General features: G+C 38.9%; 1 protein-coding gene across 3 annotated transcripts in view; it reads left to right on the top strand.

Moving 5' to 3' along the window:
• Positions 1-15,491, top strand: part of GPAT4 (glycerol-3-phosphate acyltransferase 4) — a 40,637-nt gene extending 25,146 nt beyond the window's left edge. The window contains exons 3-13 of one of the 3 annotated variants that reach the window (XM_072635092.1): positions 2,903-2,972; positions 3,125-3,422; positions 4,169-4,243; positions 5,139-5,228; positions 5,856-5,949; positions 6,604-6,719; positions 7,382-7,437; positions 8,136-8,221; positions 12,760-12,888; positions 12,980-13,059; positions 14,453-15,491. In XM_072635092.1, the coding sequence (XP_072491193.1) occupies positions 2,903-2,972; positions 3,125-3,422; positions 4,169-4,243; positions 5,139-5,228; positions 5,856-5,949; positions 6,604-6,719; positions 7,382-7,437; positions 8,136-8,221; positions 12,760-12,888; positions 12,980-13,059; positions 14,453-14,561 (1,203 nt within the window). In that variant the 3' untranslated portion in view covers positions 14,562-15,491. Of the gene's footprint in view, positions 1-2,902; positions 2,973-3,124; positions 3,423-4,168; positions 4,244-4,675; positions 4,824-5,138; positions 5,229-5,855; positions 5,950-6,603; positions 6,720-7,381; positions 7,438-8,135; positions 8,222-12,759; positions 12,889-12,979; positions 13,060-14,452 lie in introns of those variants that run through there. The other 2 variants (XM_072635094.1, XM_072635093.1) reach the window with 2 other exon arrangements.
• Positions 15,492-19,329: the final 3,838 nt, after the last annotated feature.

Below are 19,329 nucleotides of genomic sequence, written 5' to 3'. Positions count from 1 at the left end.
TGGAGCTAAGTTGTGAAAGGCTTTAAAAGCCTAATAGAAGAGTTTTTTATTGGATTGTAAAGGGTAATGGAGAACCACTAGAATTTATTGAACAGAAGAATATCATTATCAGTCATAAGCTTTAGGAATATCACTTCAAGTAGGTGGATACTCCCATTGACTTGGTGCAGAAAGGAACCCTTCCATGAATTTCTTAAGATACGTTGTCCAAAGAGAATCTGGATTTGTTGAAAAGTTCTTTTTACTCATGTTTCCTTTTTGATCGTCATATGCCTAAGGGGATTTGAGAAAAGGCTATGTAGATAGAGAGCCAGCTTTGGAATCTGGAAGTCTGGGTTCAAGTTTGGCATAACATATGCTTTTCCTGGTGCCTTTCACAACTCCAAAGTTCTAACTTGCCCAGTAGGTAATTGCAGATCTGCATTATCTGCTTTGAGAAGAGTGATAGTTCCCTACACCACAGAAAATGGCATGGTCATGAATGTTCTTAAAATGTGCTCATCTCTTCCATGTAGAATGAAGTGATGCTGAATAGATTAGAAAATGGTTTCTCAATTTGGAGGAGCAAAGAGGATGTTCATACTCTGAGAAAGGATCCTGGTTTAGGATGATGACTTTTCTTTGATAGGTGACTACCATGCCCTTCTGAAATAACTGCATCTTGTTTAATGTTAGAATATTTGAGTCTTTAGAAAATTTGGGCCAAAGCTCCTAAATGACTCTTAACAGGTGCTGAGTTATCAGAAGTTTACCTCTGGACATTAGGGGCCCAGGACCTCTTAGTTCAGAAAAGGAACTTTGCTATGGTAAAGGGCAAGCTAATTATAATTTTAATGATCATGTTAAACCTATTTATTGTTTGCAAATTTCTTTTACATTTTCTCAATTGATTTTCATAGTAACCCTTTAAAAAGGTATAAGGGCTATTTCAAATAAGAAAACTTATACTGAGAAGTGTTATTTACTTGTTTGAAGTCATACCACTAGTAAATTCCCTTCCCCTCACCCCCCACTGGTATATTTCTGAGAAAGTATTGGAACTCAGGCCTTCCAACCTTCCAAATCTGATGTTTTATATGGTATGCCATACTTGCCTCTATTAATACTGAACCTTGTTTTAATGAGCTTTTCTCAGTCTGCAGCTGGATTATTCTAGCTCTGCCTTTAACCTTTTTCTTTATATGTTCACAGGTATTTATATGTTATATTTATATGTCCGTATATACTCACAGTATATTTAGATCACAGAAGAGACTTTTGCTATTCTCAGATTAAGGAAAAGAAGTCAGAGGAAATGGCCACGTTGTTGCTGAATTTGATTATGGCAGTTTGTGTCTGGTGCTTTTTCTGTTATTTTAAAATAAAATACTATACTGTAGTTCTTTTTTGTAAAATTGAAGCAAGCGTTTTTGAACAATATGCCCATTTTAGTCTAGTAGAAGTACCAAAGTTTTCTTCATAGACTTTTATGGATCAGTCTGATTTCATTTGTTCTCTGAAATCTCTTTAGAAAGGCAATTCCTTAAGTGAAAAGTAAAATAAGGAATCAGCAGTGGTGTGTGTCTTATATGTTGTATGTATCATAGAGTTTCTGTTAGTTTCAGGGAACTAGACTCTACTTTGGGACAGTTATTTAAATTTTCTTTCACCTATAAGATTTCTTAAGCCAAAAGATGTCATTGGAGACATGTCAGGTGCAGAAGGCAAAGTGAAATGTTCATAATTTGAATCTCAGTTTCTGTGTGTTTGCCTCTGATAGGTGCCCAATTTCTCTAGACAGCTTAACTCAAAGTATTTAACCAGACAGCATCAGACCATTGACCTGATCATTCTCTTGTCCTTCTTTTGACCTTGCTTATTGAAGTTGATGTTCTACTTGTACTATTTTCTGTCAGATTATGTTAGGCTATTTGGCTTGACTAATCAAGTATCATGTTTGTTGGTAAACCCTTATATATCTGGCCATGTAAACTTTGTTGTGCCATGGAATGGTGGGTTCCTTTCCTAACCTACATACAAGTGATATACATACTGCACTGGAGGGAGGGGGGGATTTTTACTCCCTTTTTACCCCTTTGCTCCTCTCCAAAGAGATGGGTTTTTTGTTGTTTTTTTTTTTAAATTTTACAGTGGCTTACTAATTACTACCTCAAAGATAGTAGAAGAGTCTTACTGAAAGTTATGCATTGATCCTTGTGATATAACCTTATTTTTTATTTCCTTTAAAAGGATATTGAGAGAGAAAGGCAAGCTAACACTTCTTAACTGTTCCTGCTTTCATGTGTCTCATCTAAAATTAAGATGAGATAATGTCTAATAGGAATTAATACCAAAAACTCCTTGGGGAAATGGGGAGCCATGACCATACCAGATCACCAACATCTTTCTGATGCCTCCCTCCCGGGTTTTTTTTTTAATTTTTGTCATTAGGCAAGAATTGTAGAGGTAGATTTAGCTGCAGGGCTCTACTGAAGTGAAGTTACTAAGAGATTGGATAGGTTGGTAAGAAGCTTGAGGTATGACCACAAAGCTTGGAATAGCTTTTGTGTTTGTTTGTTTCTTTGTTTTTTTAAACTATTTGCCACCCATGTAATAGAAGATTTGTTGGTCTTGTACAGAGTCTTGAGTGGGGTAGAAGCAACTTATTAAACTATAACAGTCCTTATCCCCCCAATTTTTTAGTCTATAGTCCATTGCCCTTTTAGGATTTAAATTTCAATCATTTAGGTGGTAATAAAGGAAAAGAAGAGCTATTTGGGTGGAAACTATGGGTCTTCTTTTAGATGTCTGATGCTTTGATTACCATCTAGCTTCAGGGAACTTAGAAGTAAAACTTTTTAATAGAGGATTTTAATAGAGGAGAATGAATATCATTCTTTCCTCATTTGATACTTTCTTCCAGTGGGCCACTTTAAGAATGGAAAGGGGAGCCAAGGAGAAGAACCATCAACTTTACAAGCCGTACACCAATGGTAAGAACTACCTCAGGGCTTATAAGGTGCTTGAACTTACCCTAATAGGTCCCCTTGAACTTGCAGCTTTTAACCCCCATTGGACATTGTGAGTACTTTCATTAAACTGTATCCTAGTATGCTGCTTGACAGGAAGGGTCTCTTTGTTTCAGGAATAATTGCAAAAGATCCCACTTCACTAGAAGAAGAGATCAAAGAGATACGTAAAAGTGGGAGCAATAAGGCCTTGGATACTGCAGAATTTGAGCTTTCTGACATTTTCTACTTCTGCCGAAAAGGAATGGAGACCATTATGGATGATGAAGTAACAAAGAGGTTCTCAGCGGAGGAGTTGGAGTCCTGGAACCTGTTGAGCAGAACCAATTATAACTTCCAATATATCAGCCTGCGACTCACTGTCTTGTGGGGGTTGGGGGTGCTGATTCGCTATTGCTTCCTTCTGCCACTCAGGTGAGGGCAGGAACTGGTAGAGGAAAAACGCTTACATTAGTCGTGTCTGTTTTCAGTGTATAAACATGACTTTAATACCTGAGCCTTTTTTCAACAAGAGGAAAGATGTAGTAGTATTTGGTGTATACTAGTTAGTTGTTCTCTAAGAATTCATTTGTTACTTAGGAGAGCTGATTGACTGTCCCTAAAATCTCTTAAGAGTCCCTGTATTCCATCATCTTCTCTGAGATGATTGAATTTCTTGTAGCCAAACTGCTTGTTTGGATGGAATAAACAGTGAGGAACATCATGTTCTTCATGCCATGTTCTGGTCATGGCTTTCTTTGCAACTTATGTCTCTTAATGTAGACATGTTTTTTAAAAAATTGTCATTTGTACCATGTTGTTATCCTGGCTAGATCTTGAGCCAGATTAAAGAATGTCTCTAGGCTCTGGCTTCCATTACTGAAAGAAATGAATTGTTTTCCTGCCTATGTTTAAAACCAGAGGGAAGGATCAGGCAGGTGCTTAAGGGAAGGAGAACAGTTAATAAGTTTGCCCGTGGAGGTAATGTCCCCTGAGGTCTGACTAGTGCCTAGATGTCCTCTGACTCTAACAAGTAGTTGAAATTCTTTATTTCAGGCTTTGGGTGATCAGATCTTGGTGGTGGTTTTCATGAAATCCAGTCTTATTCCCGTGTATTAAATTCATCATTTCCAGGTGCCAGTCATTGGTTTGCTGTCCTCTAACCTGTTTTCCTCTTACAGGATAGCTCTTGCCTTCACGGGGGTCAGCCTTTTGGTGGTGGGCACAACCATGGTGGGATATTTGCCAAATGGAAGGTGAGCAGATTTCTGATGTCTGTATATAAAGGGAATGGGATCCCTGGGTAAGGCAGTATAGTTACTAACACTCAGGCTGTTTCTTTTCCAAGTCTCTAGAGACTTACTGGAAGGCTGATAAGTTAAAGATTAGTATCATTTAAAATAATCTTCTTAACTCATAAGCCCAGATCTGTAGAGTGTTCTTAGTTTCCCTTGTATGAAATAGACTCAATATCCCCTCCATTTTAGAGGCATAAAGTGAAGGAATGTGAAACTGAGATCGATGTTAGCAGTTTTTTACCTAAGTCTTTAGTTTTGATTGTCTGCTCTAGCGATAGATTATGAGGAGTTAAAGGAACGTAGTCTTTGAGGGAAAGTGGGGCTCCTTTTGGGAAAGTTCAGAGTTCTGGGAAGTCCCAGGGCTAGCAGACCTCTTTTTCTTCTGGCCAGGCTGGTGAGAGGGTTTGACTCTCTGGTTCTTGCCCTGCTTTGGAGAGTCTCCTCTGGCAAACATGTGGCTCTTTGGGGCAGGGATTGATTGGGGAGGAAGAGGATCTAGGAGACAGCATGGTTCACCGAGACTGCAAACTCTGGGGCTGTGAGTTTTAATACACATTAACTTGCTGTGTGACTTTAAGTCACGTCTTCTCTTTCTGTGCCTCAGTTTCCCCCTGTGTAAAGTGGAGATACTAATACAATAATACTAAGACCTTTTACAGGGTTTTTAGGAATAACTAATAAAAAGTCATGTGTATATAATGTATATTATATATACATACATAATGTGTGTATGTATATATATTTTAAAACTACTTTGCAGACATAAAAGCTAGTAAATAGTAATAGTTGAATAGCTGGAGTTATTGACTTTTTCCACTTCCTCTTACATATGCCTTTGTCTTGGTTGCTGCAGGTTTAAGGAATTCATGAGTAAGCACGTACACTTGATGTGTTATCGGATCTGCGTCCGTGCCCTGACCGCCATCATTACTTACCATGACAGGTGAGACAGTTACCAAATTTAGGGCTGAAACTAGATTAGTGATCAGAAACATAAGTAATAGTCCTGGCAAAAGGTACCACTCCTTAGTGACTAGCAAAAAGGACGTTTTTTTGAGCCTTTTAGCTAGAATCACTATAGCTCTTGTAAGGTGGGGGGATTAGCATTGAGTTCATGATTTCAATGTAGTTCAACAAGCTGTTATCAAGTTCCCATTGTCTCCCTGCAGTGAGTGTATGGGCTGCAGATACAAAGATGAGCAAGACAGTTCTAGTCAGTTGTGAAGTATTTATGAAGTACTTGCTCTGTGCTAGATATTAGGGATATATACAATGACTGAAATAATCCCTACTATTCAAATTGGAAACAACATATATGAGTATAGACAGAATACATAGAAAGAGAATAGAGGTTTCACATGGCACTTTAGCTGAAGGAAGAAAGTTCCTTGAGAGACAGGTGAAGGAGTGTGCTTCAGCTAAGGGTGAACTGTAGTTTGAACCCTCAAGTATCAGGGGAAATAAGACGGGAATACTTAAAACAAAGTAGAATGTGAAAAGTGCACAGGAGTAGCATCAAGTGTTATGTATTTTATTTTTATATTTTATAATTTTGTATGTTTTAAACTAGGGAAAACCGACCTAAGAATGGCGGCATCTGTGTAGCCAATCATACTTCTCCCATTGATGTTATCATTCTAGCCAGTGATGGCTACTATGCCATGGTAAGAGGTCCTCTCTCCATTTCTTTGTTTATGGCTTAATTACTTTAGTACAGGCCAGGGCTGGGGAAATGCTAGACCCTAAGGTAATTTTTGTAGAGTGTCTTTTCAAAAGCACATACACACATATATACCCACATGCCAGTTTGGATTACCTCCTTCCAAGATGCTTTCTTTGTCCCTAGGGCTTTAGCGACCACTTTGCAACCTTGTTGGTGACATTCTGAGCAGAAACTGCCCCAGGTTGCTGAGGGTGTGGTTAGAGGTTTCACTTCATATCTCCAGGTAGATCATGGAAAAAAGGGGTGAAGGGTAGGGAATGGGATATTTGAAAGGGATCTGGATTCAAGGGCAGATGGGATTATACTCCACAGGGTGGGGGTGGGTTTCACTTAAGATACACATTATTCTAGTTCTATGGAATTCAGCTGTGTTTGTAGCTATCCTTCACTGGCACCACTGATTAAAAGAAGACATTTAATGCTGATGGGGCATTAACCAAACTGATGTGGAATAAAATCTAAGAGGGTGAGTGGTTGGGACATTGACCTTACTTTTAGAACTAGGACTTTCTTACTATTAAAGAGCCATATCCTGGGACTCCAGCATTTGTGTGAGGACAGCTTCACTAATAAATCTTCCTTGGTCTGAGATTAGGTGGGCCAAATTCATGGGGGACTGATGGGTGTGATTCAGAAAGCTATGGTGAAGGCCTGCCCTCATGTGTGGTTTGAACGGTCTGAAGTGAAAGATCGCCACCTGGTGGCTGAGAGGTAAGCATTGCTACAACTAATAAGTCTCCTGGGAGAAGAAGGGACCTACCATAAACACAATTCCGTAAACATTAAATACCCACTATGTACAAAACCCTGACTGTGTTGGTTAAGATTTGATATTAGTAAAGAATCATTGTAGATGGGACTATCTCCCATAGGGAAGACAGTCATACTTTTCCACAAAATGTTACTTGAGACATAATGAAGTAGATATATGTAGATCTGACCCATCATATTGATTCTTTTTTAAAAAATACATTTTTCTCAATATCTTATTTTTACATTGTCTAAGTTTACTTCAGCATCTCCATATTGATTCTTATATCATCAATTGATTAACCAGCAAATATGGGTTGTATATGCACTATGTATGAGGCACTATGCTCACTAACTATCCTACTGTTTTGGTATGCAAAAAATGTTAGTAAAGCATTTAATAGGCATATAAATTTAATATTTAATTTGTATCTTCCTTGTCTTTGTCAGTGTTGTTTGTCTTTGATTGAGCACTCACAAATCAGGAACCATGTGTTTATTAAATCATCTAACACTGTATCAAATACATAAAGGTCCTTAATGCATGTATTTCAATAATATGATGATAAATGATAGAGATAGTTTTTTCTAAACTTTAATTTCCTTTTTTTCTTTATTCCAAGACTGACTGAGCATGTACAGGATAAGAGCAAACTACCTATCCTCATTTTCCCAGAAGGTTAGTTAATAGTAGGGGTAAAGGGATAAGGAGTGGAGTGGGAAGAAAGTACAACCATGTGAGAGTGATGAATAAAACAAATTATTTTTGCGTAGGGAGGCTGTAGGAGAATTCATATATCATGATGCCTTAGGATAAAATCACTTTGGTTTGTTGACTTTGGTAGTAGTATATATGGTATCTCTTCTTGGATTTTGTTGTCCTTTCCTGTCCAGGGTGTTTAATAGCACCTGAGGCTTGTAGAATTTTGTTGGAAGAGATCTTACTAATTATTTTCTCCAACCTACTTCTAGGTGCAGGATCCCTTTTACAGTATTCTTGACAAATGATCATTCCAGTCTCTACAGCATTTCTAGTTGAACTGTTTGGAAGTCCCTGTGAACTTTGTAAGCCTCTCTGACCTTGTAGTTGCTAGTGTTGACATGGGCTCATTGGGAAAAATAACCTCCCTTTGAGAAGTGTAGGAAGTAGGTTGCCTTTAATCTGTCAACTGAAAGGATGCTTAAGAGCATGTAGGATTTATTTTCAGGAATTTTTCTCATTTGAAGAGCTTTTTTAGAGAAGAGTAGGAGATAAAGCTTTTCCAGAAAACTAATTCTACTAGTTGTAAATTCCTTCTGGACCCATGATCTCTAAGAGTACAATTTATATGTGTAAGGATAAGAAGAAAGGAAATAGCTTTTTTCTTTTATTTTCAGGAACTTGCATCAATAACACATCGGTGATGATGTTCAAGAAAGGCAGTTTTGAAATTGGAGCCACAGTTTATCCTGTTGCCATCAAGGTATAAAACCTACCCTCTGTGAGAGAGCAGTTATTTTACCTTGAAACCTTGGTATGTAGTAGGAGAAGATATGGAGTTAAGGAGCAAGGGTTACTAATGACTGGGTTGATCATTTTCCAGTAGAGTGACTTTTTTGGTTGGACTGAACTCATTGTGCCTAGAGTATTAGAGAAGGAGAATGGTTAATTGTCCGTAGTGTAGACAGAAGAAAGAAATTTTTCAGCCCTAAGATGTATAATTGTTTTCTTCTCCAGACCTGGGGAAAATGGTAAACCATTTAGCATTAAGCAAATTTTCATCTGTATTTCCTATTGTGTATCTTCCCCAAACCTCTTCCAGAAAGCCATCCCCTATAATAATGAATTTAAAAGGGAGAAGGAGGAAAAAAGTTCAGCAAAAACAACCAATGTATTGGGAAAAAAAGTCAATCTTTCTATACCCATGGGAGGTATCTTTTCCCAGCTCTTCCCTGGGACCAAGCTTGGTCATTATAGTTTCTCAGTGTTCTGTTTTGATTTTTTGTTGTTGTTGATTCATTCCATTAACATTGTTGTAGCCATTCATTAGGTATATTGTTTTTCTGGTTCTGTCTCCTTCATTTTTTATTATATCTTTCACATTTTTCCATTTTCATCACATTGGTTGTTTCTTACAGTACAGTAATATTTTGTTTACTTATTGCCCAATCAATGGACATCTATTTTGTTTCCAACTTTTCGGTACCACAAAAAATTGCTATTGTATATGTTCTGGTGTGTATGAGACTTTTCTTGTCATTGACCTTTTTGGAGTATATGCCTAGTAATGAGATCGCTGGACTGTGCAAAGGATATGGACATTTTAGTCATTTTATTTGTATAATTCCAAATTACCTTCCAGAATAGTTAAGCCAGTTGACAGCTGACCAACAATGAATTAATGTGCCCATCTTTCCACCACCCCTCCAATATTACCTGTTACCATCTTTGTCATCTTTGCCAATTTGTTGGACATATAAAGCAAAACCATAGGATTGCTTTGATTTACACTTCTCTTAATAGTTATTTGGAACATTTGGAACATATAGTAGTTTATAGTTCTTTTGAGAATCATTGTTTATATCCTTTAACCACTTATTTATTGAAAAATGACTTTTGGTCATATATATTTCTGTCAGTTGTCCAAATATTGGATTTCAGACCCTTATCAAAGATTTTGATAAAAGGATTTATCCCAAGTCTATAACATTTCTTTTCCTAATTGCATTAATTTTGTTCATGCAAAATCATTTTTTCCCAGGTTATTATTTCTTTCTTCATAGATAGTTTATTCTTTTTTATATGTATAATTAATTTATTTTTATTTTTCATTATTCACTTCCATAAGATTTTGAGTTTTAAATTTTCTCCCCTCCCCCCAAGACTGTGCAATCTGATATAGACTCTACTTATACATTCATATTAAACATATTTTCACATTAGTCATGATGTAAAGAATAGTTAGAACTAATGGGAGGAACCACAAGAAAGAAGAAACAAAATAAATAAGGAGAGCAAATAGTATGCTTCCATCTGCATTCAGACTCCAAAGTTCTTTCTCTGAATGTGGACAGCATTTTCCATCAAGACTCTTTTGAAGTTGTCTTAGATCCTTGCATTGCTGAGAAGAGCTAAGTCTATCAAAGTTAGTCATAGTACAATGTGGTTGTTACTGTGTACCGTGTTCTGGCTCTGCTCATTTCACTCAGCCTCAGTTCATATAGATCTTTCCAGGTTTTTCAGAAGTCTTTCTGTTCATCATTTCTTATAGCACAGTAGTATTCCATCATATTCATATACAACAGCTTCTTTAGCCATTCCGCCAATTGATGGACACCCTTTCAATTTCTAGTTCTTTGCCATCACAATAGGAGCTGCTATAAATATTTTTGTAGATGTGGATCCTTTTCCCATTTTTATTCTCTTTTTTGGGATACAGACCTTCATAAATAGTTTAAATGGAATATAGTATAGTGTCCAACTAAATATAAAAAGATAGACCCTCTACAATGGGTGATGCAGCTACCATAACTGGGCCATTAAAAGGAAGGTATAGATAAGTTGGTGAAAACCCGTCCTTACTACTAAAAAAAAAATCTAAATCCAATCTCTAAGGATAATGGTTTAGTACTTTTGTCTTTATATGGTCTAAGAACTTCACCAGAAGCTAAAAGGTTCTTAGGACTCATCTAATCTAGCCTTAACTAAACCACTGAACAGATGAACCTTTAACTGCCCAAAACTGACCTGGAGATGAATGTGTATACTCACACATCTCCACTGCTGAGTGTGTGCGTGTGTGTGCATGTGTGTGTGCACGCACATGCATGTGTGTGTGTTTGTTTTAGGGCTTAAGGACTCATGCTAATGTCCCCAGATCAAGTAAGTTACAGTTCTATGCTGAAAGCCCTTTCTCCACATTTGTTGTTGTTCAGTCATTTTTAGTCATGTCCAACTCTTTATGATTTCATTTGAGTTTTTTGGGGGTAGGGGGGGCAGAGATCCTGGAGTGGTTTGCCATTTCCTTCTCCACCTAATTTTACAGATGAAAAAACTGAAGCAAACAGGATGAAGTGATTTGCCACAGGGTCACCTAGCTAGTGAGTGCCTGGAGCCAGTCTGAGATTTGAACTCAGAAAGAGGAGTCTTTGTGATTTCAGGCTTGGTACCCTTTCTATTACATGATCTAGCTGTCCACTGTAATAGCACCTTGTCTTGACCTAGCCTCGTAGATAGCCATACCAATTGGGCTTCCTAAGGCCATGTGCTTTTCAAGGGTTCACATGTAGCACTAAAATACTAGTCATATTTTTTGTGGTTTATTGAAAGCACTGTCCTGGTGTTCTGGACAACTTCCAAATTTTTAGTAGATTGGTAGCATAATCTTTGATTATCAGTGTTACCCAAGTTAGGGTAAACTGCTCTTCCTTGTCATGTTGACTTGGACAAGTGGGGGAGAGGAATCCAAGCCTAGTACTACATTTTCACTTATCATTTAGTCTTAATTCTCATAACCCATTGGTGAGAAATTCTTGGCTATTTTGGATTTTTGTTTTTTCTCTTTGGTTGCCTGCCCTTCCTGATAGAGAAGGTGGGTTCTGAATAAAGGACTCTGCCTTTTAAAAACAATATCATGTCTTCATAGGGAGGCATTGTGGCATAGTAGGACAGAAACTTTGGAGTCAGGAAGCCTTCTCTGTTACAGCCTGGTTGTGTAGATACTTAGCTTTTCAGTGCCCCAGGCAGCTCCAAGCTATTGTTGACAAATTACTGATCTGCATCATGGGAGTTGGTTTCCACACTAGGAGCCTGTTCTCCAAACTGATGAAATTGTATGTCAAGACCAAATAAACAGTGTGCATATTTATGGAGTTATATCATTACAATATAATGACACTTTAGTTTAAATCACATTAATTACTCTTTAAGTTCTCTCTTTATCTGGCTTTATTATCTTCTTTGGATAAAACAAAATGTCTTCATTCTAAAGCCAAGCAAACATAAGAAACTCATTTAACAAAGGTTGCTCTATTCATCCTGACAAGTGCCACTGGGGAACTAAAACTTAGATTTTTCAGCTGATGAGTGGAACAGGTATTACCTAACTCCAGCCATAATCCCCACAAAAAGCTGATGGTTCTCTTAAATGTTTTTCCTTTATTGGAACTGTTGAAAAATGACAGTATTTAGAGGAGGCTAGCTCCATTGTTGGGAGGTTCAGGACTGTGATTCAGACATGCCTGAACAAATACAAGTACTTTATTTATTTCTTTATGAGTGACTGCTAATGCCGTGATGATAGTGCCGATAAAGGAACCAATGAAATTCTGCATGTGTATGTAATATGTATACATAAGATTTTCTGTTTATTCTGATTTGGGGGGTTAGATGCCTTTATAAAAAATGATAGTAAGATGCACATGTAATTTTATAAATGAGTAACATATAGATGAATCAAGTCAACAAGCATTTATAAAGCACCACTTGTAAGTCACGTGCTGTGCAAAGTGCTGGGAACACAAAGAAAAGCAAAAATGGTACCTGCACTCAAGGAGTTCACTGCTTAATAAGAGACACAACATGTAAACAACCATGTGCATGAGGAAAAGCATTAAAGGGATATTGGGAAAGCTTGAAGGGTAAACATTAGCTCCGACACAAACGAAGTTGTTAGGGAAGCCAGGAGGCAAAGAGACAAGGAGAATGAGAACTGAGAGGGACTGTCACAGCTTAACAGAGAGGATATTGAGAATAGTAGTGGGGAAAGGATTTGTTCAAGGAAAGTCCTGGTTGAGAGAAAAACTGATAGTCAAAGTGATCTTCCAAAGTTACATTGAGTCAGAATGAGCAGAAAAATGGCAGTTAATGTTGCTGCAGACAACCCGAACTTCATAATTTACATTTTTAAGAGGCCCCAGGACTTCCATCATAACATTAAAAAGGCAAATGGGTACTGCTGATGGCTAAACAGCTGAGGGGGATCTGTGACTTCACATCACCTAGTTTTCATTTAACTTTCAGTATGACCCTCAATTTGGAGATGCTTTCTGGAACAGCAGCAAATATGGGATGGTGACCTATCTTCTGAGAATGATGACCAGCTGGGCGATTGTCTGCAGCGTTTGGTATCTTCCCCCCATGACCAGGGAGGTGAGCACCTAGATAGATAGTTTGTTTTTATTTGCTTTCTCATCACCATGAACAGGTTTTGATTGGTAGTGATTATTTTTCTTTCTCACAGGCCAATGAAGATGCTGTTCACTTTGCAAACCGGGTAAAGTCAGCCATCGCCAGGCAAGGAGGACTGGTTGACCTGTTGTGGTGAGTGAAGCAATCAGATTTCCTCTGTCCTTTTTATGAGAGCTTCGTCTCCTAAAATGAGATCACTATACCTAACTATGGAGAAATGGGGGTGTCCTACCAGCTTAATGGAGTAAATTGAGCAGTTTGACTCCTGTGCATTCCTAAGGCTGACACAATTCCAGGCAAAAACTTATCGTGCTATGAGTAGAATTCTTTTGGCCTCAACAAAGCAGTCTATGCACAGACCCTCTGGACCAGCTGTGTTGGCCTTCTTGCTGTTACTCATCCAGAGGTTCCATCTCCATTCTCTGGGCTTTTTCGTCAACTGTGTCTAGTGCCTAGACTTCCACTCTTTTACAAAGCAAGTTAGGTGCTATCTTCTTGTAGGAGACTTTTCTCAGTCCTCTCATCTGCTTCCCTGTAAAAGGGTAGAGATGGGAGTAGGGATGGGTAGAGTACTTTCCATCTACTGTGCATGCATGTGTGTGTTTGTGTTTGCATGCATGCGCCCATATAGATTTTTGTATATGTTATCTCTTCCTTTAGAATGCAAGCTCTTTCTGTGCAACATGTATTTAATAGGAAAGTATGTGTAGAACCTATATATGATTGTACGCCGTCTCAGGGAGGGAGGAGGGAGGAGGGTGAAAAAATCTAAGATATATGGAAGTGATTGTGGAACAGTGAAAACAAATAAAATAATTTAATTTAAAAAAAATAGAATGTAAACTCTTTGAGGACAGGAACTGTTTTTGGTTGTTTGTATCAGCACTTAGCATAATGTGTTGCACATAATAACTTTTATCAGTGCTTATTGATTTGCTTATAGCCACCCATCTATTAAATGACCATCAGGATTCAAACTCAGGTTTCCTAATTCCAAGTCCGGTGTCCCAGAGGACCTTGGACTTGTAATTGGAAATCATTGTATATATCGATCCTTGGGCAATCAGGACAATGAATTTCTTCCTGTTTCCAAGTATTTACACAAGTATTTCAGGGTTTGGATTAGTGATAGATTTAAAAAGTTACTTCATGTTGACACATGAGCCCAGCTCCTCATCTGTAAAATGAAGTTGACATGACTTGTGTTTTTTCCATAAGATTTGGGATGAGTGTGAGAGAATGGGAATATAAAAGAATTTTTAACATTATTATAGGTGCTTTGAGGGTAAAAAGTACAGTGCTACTACTGTAAACCTGAGGCAAGAGCAATTTTCCACATTGAAAGGGGTGAATGAGCCAATCCTCAGCTAGTTTCTGTGGTCATCCTTAATGAGAGTCACTTTTGGTCCTGACTGGCCTCTTTTTCTCAATTCTGAGTTATTAGTTGCATGTACTTACTAAGCAAGAGTGACTATCTCAGTTGGGCCCCTTCTTTACTCTTATGTCCACTCCCCTTTCTTCTCAGGGATGGAGGCCTAAAGAGGGAGAAAGTGAAGGATACTTTCAAGGAGGAGCAACAGAAACTGTATAGCAAGATGATTGTTGGGAACCATGAGGACCGGAGCCGTTCCTGAGCCCTTTCCTCAGCCTTGATGGAGCCTCTCCTTCCTACTCTTGATCTGTGAGCCAGCTGGAGTTTCCACTATGCCACTGCTGCATCCTCCTGGGCTCCGGAGCTCATCAGAGCTGCTCCTGAATTCTTGAACTTGAGCTTCTTCAGAGCCACACCTGGATCCTTCAGGCCTTGGTGTCACTTGCCCCTTGGTTGCCTGGAGTGAATGCCACTAGGTTTTGCTGCCCAAGAAGAAATGCCTCCTTGTTTCTGTTACAATTAAATCCATTGGAGGAATAACATTAAAGTGAACTCTGTACCTGTGCACCTTGTATGGAGCTGTGTCTTTAGAAGAACTTGGCCACTTCTCCCTTTGTTAGGGAGAAGTCTGTTACCAATAGCCATGTGCCAGGCTCACTTTTGTGGGTTCTGTCCTGCTCTTCAAAGAAGGATGACTGAAGCAAAGTGTTGTTTCAGCATAAAAACAGTCCCTAGTCCTTGTATCTCTGCAGAAATTTATAGTAAAGCTGATGGTGGTCTTCAGGTTGTTCTCCACCACCCCTCTCCTCCCCCTGCTCTCTAATGAAGTTTTTAATTCCTGTGATAAATCCACAGGACTTCACCAAATGAGAATGAAGAGGCAGCATAGACCATCATTCTGTGGTAGGGGCCAGGGGTCATTTTAAGTTCAGAGGCTAGTTCTGATCCTGGACTCTGCTGCAGTTGTCAATCTGTGCCTCACTTTCCCCGTATGTAACTTGGGGGTGATGATACCTACCTCACAGGGGTGTTGTGAGGATTAAAGTGCTAATGTGAGATGTATGAGAGATGCTCAGTGTTATAAGTCAAGGTCCATTGACTGTGGCAGGATGTGATCTGAGCTCAGAGCTGCTGCCTCAGGCTTTGAATTTGTTTTTGTGAGTAAATAAAGTTGTCTTGGCTGGTGAATGAATTGATGGATTTTCCTTCTTGTCCTTTTTTTGCTCTGGGTTACAGCCTTGAATGGATTATAAAAAAGATTCTCCCTCTTTCTTTTAAAAACCCCAACAAAATACAATTCTTTTATTTGTAAGATAACCTCGGGGCCTAAAGGGATCCTGATTTTCTGTCTCATAGAGTGTGAAGAAGAAGCAGTATTGCCAAGAAAAAGACAACCTGGAGCTGCCTTTGTTCATATAAATAAGTACAAGATTGCCTAAATTTTCCAGCCTTGTCCCAGAACGTTGAAACCACTCATATTTGAGAAATAACAGTTAAGTTCTGTGATGAGGGAACAGTATAGGCGATTTAAGTAGATGCAGGGGTTCTAAAACTACAGTCTGTGAACTTGGATTTTTTGAAACATTTTGATAACTGTGTTTCAATCTAGCTGTCTTCCTTTGTAATCTTCTGTATTTTATGTCTTTTAAAACACTATTCTGAGAAAAGATCTCCAGTCTTCACCAGAGTGCCAGAGGGATCCATGATCTCACTCAAAGGGTAGAGAGGGAAGGGGTAGCAAGAATCAGTCAAAAAGTTGGTTTGGACCTGGTGGAATTTAAGAGAGGGCTTGGGGGTAAAGGAATAAACATGGTGGCTTCAGCAATATAGGATTAAGAAATCTGGTAGGATCTAAAAGGGCATAATGGGCATTGTGTTCTTTAACCTTTTTCTTCAAGCCGGAAGAGACATCTTCTGATTTTCTTAGCTTATTCAGTTATAATGAGGCAAGATCCAAAGTCAAATTTCCTGTTGCTACTCTGAGTCAATGCTGGAGCTGGCGAGGGTCATCCCTTTCTCAAATCCTTACCACTGTCAAGCCACGAACTGGCTCTGTGGCCTCCTCAGCACCTGAATGTACAGAGTCATCCATAGTCCTCCAGAGGCCATGGTAAGTGAATCTCTGGATTAGGCTTTTTGGCGATGGTAGGAACATGGCTTCTTAAATAGATACTGCCACTCAGTCTTCATTTTATATGCAGAGGGCCTCTGCTTCTTTGGCCCCATGGCCAGGGCCTATCAGTCTTCTGAATAGCCTTCCAGATCTTGCCAGAGAAAGCGTACTCTACTACTAATCTACTAATCATTCCCTTTGCCCCATTTCAAACCTACTCTGGTTGCAATAGCATCTTCTTTTGGACCCTCTTTCAGGAAATGTTCTAACAAGAAAAGGTTTATTCTCTTGTCTATAAATAGGACTTCCACATTTTTTCAGTTCCTTGGGAAATCTATTTAAGCTGATACCCTAATATTTTTTCAAATTAGTCTTAAAAGATTTTTGAGATATTTTGTTCTTTTAAAAATACGTGTAAATTTTTGAAGCACCCTTGTATATATTTGAGGGTTTGTTTTATTGTATACTATAGATGCAGGTTTTTTGTTTTTTGTTTTGGTTTATTCTTTTTTCTAACAAAGAACAAGATTAAGCCTGTGGCTGTTGATATACAAGGAAGTTGTTACCAATCTGGAGCATCACATAACTTGTACTGGAGACAGACGAGTGCTTTCAAATCTCATCTTGTTTTTGGACATTGAAGGGTGATCTTTGTACTTGAGAGCAAGGTGATGCGGCCTTGTTTGCAACATAAAGATATAAAGTGATTTTCTCATGGTTTGGAGGAAAGTTCTCAATTATACCAAAAGACAGAAGAGAAGGTAGGATGCTTTACTCAGAAAAAGGGGCAGGTAGGGGAAGAGTGGGTGGGAAAAAGTTAAAATAATTTCTGTATGGTACTGTAATGTACCACAAACTCATCCACTCAGCTCCCTATGGTTGGCTTCTGAAGGACCCAGGATAATCCAGTTTGTTTCCTTGGGTTCCAGGTGCTTCTAGATGAAAAGTGACATAGTCCCTGCCCTCAAACAATTTGCAGAGCATAAAGTGTATATAATATACCCACAAATGAGTAAGGTATTGTGCAGATTGTAATATAGAGGTGAAGAAGGAATCCAGACAAAATCTGTGAGTAAGTAGGGAACACTTTTATAAAACTGGCTGGTTGGGGAGAGCAGAAAAAGATTTCATGAAGGGGGTGATAACATTTACTTAAGTGTGTGATGCAGGGTACTGCACAGAGTTTGAAAAAACAAAAATGTATCATCCCTGTGATCCCTGTGTCTGTATTCAAACCCAGAAGTGTAGATTAATTCACAATGCTGGTTCTTATCTCTTGAGCCTGGATACCAACCATATGTCCCCCACTAGGGGATTTTTTTTTATCTCAGTTGTTTGGTTCAAGTGTCTAAAGAACACCCATGGATTCTAAGATGGTTAAGGGAAACTACTACTGTCCTTGGACTATGATTCCTACAATGGATTCTGAAAAGTTATTTTTTAATTTTATTTTTTTAGCTTACAGCTGGTAAAAGCACTTAAGATTCAGTAGAGAACTATGCCAATTAAAAAAATTGTACTTGCAAAGGTGTCATCCTCATCAACCAACATTGATTTCATTGTTCTGCCCTATAACTTCATCCAGTTAACATACCCCATTTCTGCCCATGGATGATTAAAAGGAAAAAAAAATTGATGAGATGATGAGTAGTGAAAAACCAGCCTACAATTTTAAAGCTTCAGTACTGAGCTAGGTGAAGGTGGAGGGACCTATCCCCTTCAAGTCCTTAGTTCAGAATCCTTGCCAATGCTGGGTAGTAACTTTAGTATTTTTGGAGTCTGCCCTGTCCATAAATCCTTCCATCCTGTTCTGAGAATTGACCACAAAACCAAGGCCCTTTAGAACCTGAGGAATACTGCTTTCTCCTCTCTCCTGAAGGATCTTACTGAGGCAGCATCTGTCTGCTTTCACCTTTGGGTGGTCAGATTTGATTTCTCCATTCAGTGTCATCCCAGATGGCTTCTGATGTCAATGCCGGAAGGGCAGTTGGACACACACCGACTCTTGGACAGGTTAAGAGCTGACCATCCAACCATCCATCTTCTGTTGCACTAACACCACCCTCCCACCCCACCCCCCACGAGTCAATATGTCTCTCTCCGATGGGAAAGTTAATAAATTTTGCTCTAGATTAAAAGTATCGATCATTTCATTTGTAAACGATAAATAAAAAGGGAGAACTTTTCATTGCACCAGGGGTAGCGTCTGGTGAATTTTGCTGGTGAAATTGCTCTGGCTAGGGGGGTGGGCTTCTCATATGCATTCTGGCTGGCTGGCTGCATTGATTTCCTATTAGTCTCCCTGCACCACCCAGTAACACATCATTTCAGTACCTGCTATTAATGGCCTTTTGATAAATAATCACTTGTAAGTCAATAAATTTTTATTAAACAGTGTGGCTCTTTGATTTATTAAAATCCGACCATGTTTGTCTGGGAGAAAAGGGATGCCGAATTGAAGTGGGGCTTTCCATACATCTTCCTGACGCTGAGCAGTCATGGCACACTCTGGAGAAAAACAATTGCATTTTAACAGAAACAAAACAGCCAAGTTTGGAACTTGGGCCCAGGGAAACTTTATCTCCGTCAGCCAGTCGCACTGTAGGGAACTGCTCTGGGCCTGAGAGTGGTACAATCAGAACTATTTCTGAGAGTGCCAAAGGGGTTTGGGCTGGACTTTCTTTTGCAGTGGCCCTCTGGGATGCCATTGACTCCTCTTTGCCCAGATGAGTCCTCATCAGGTCTCATTCAAGTTGAAAGGTGAACCCCAAAGCAGATGTTCTTTGCACACTGCCGTCTGGGACAGAGGAGAAAAGTTAGCCTATGGCGCCTTGTTTGCTCTCTTTTTGACTTTCCATCTGTACAAAGATCACATCATTTCAGCAAGCTCCAAGATTATCCCAATTCTTGTTGAGAT

Source organism: Notamacropus eugenii, chromosome 1 (genome assembly GCF_028372415.1).
Source record: "Notamacropus eugenii isolate mMacEug1 chromosome 1, mMacEug1.pri_v2, whole genome shotgun sequence".
In the NCBI taxonomy this organism is placed as follows: domain Eukaryota; kingdom Metazoa; phylum Chordata; class Mammalia; order Diprotodontia; family Macropodidae; genus Notamacropus; species Notamacropus eugenii.
The sequence above is the reverse complement of the archived record's forward strand: the minus strand, read 5'-3'. Positions and strand labels throughout refer to the sequence as shown.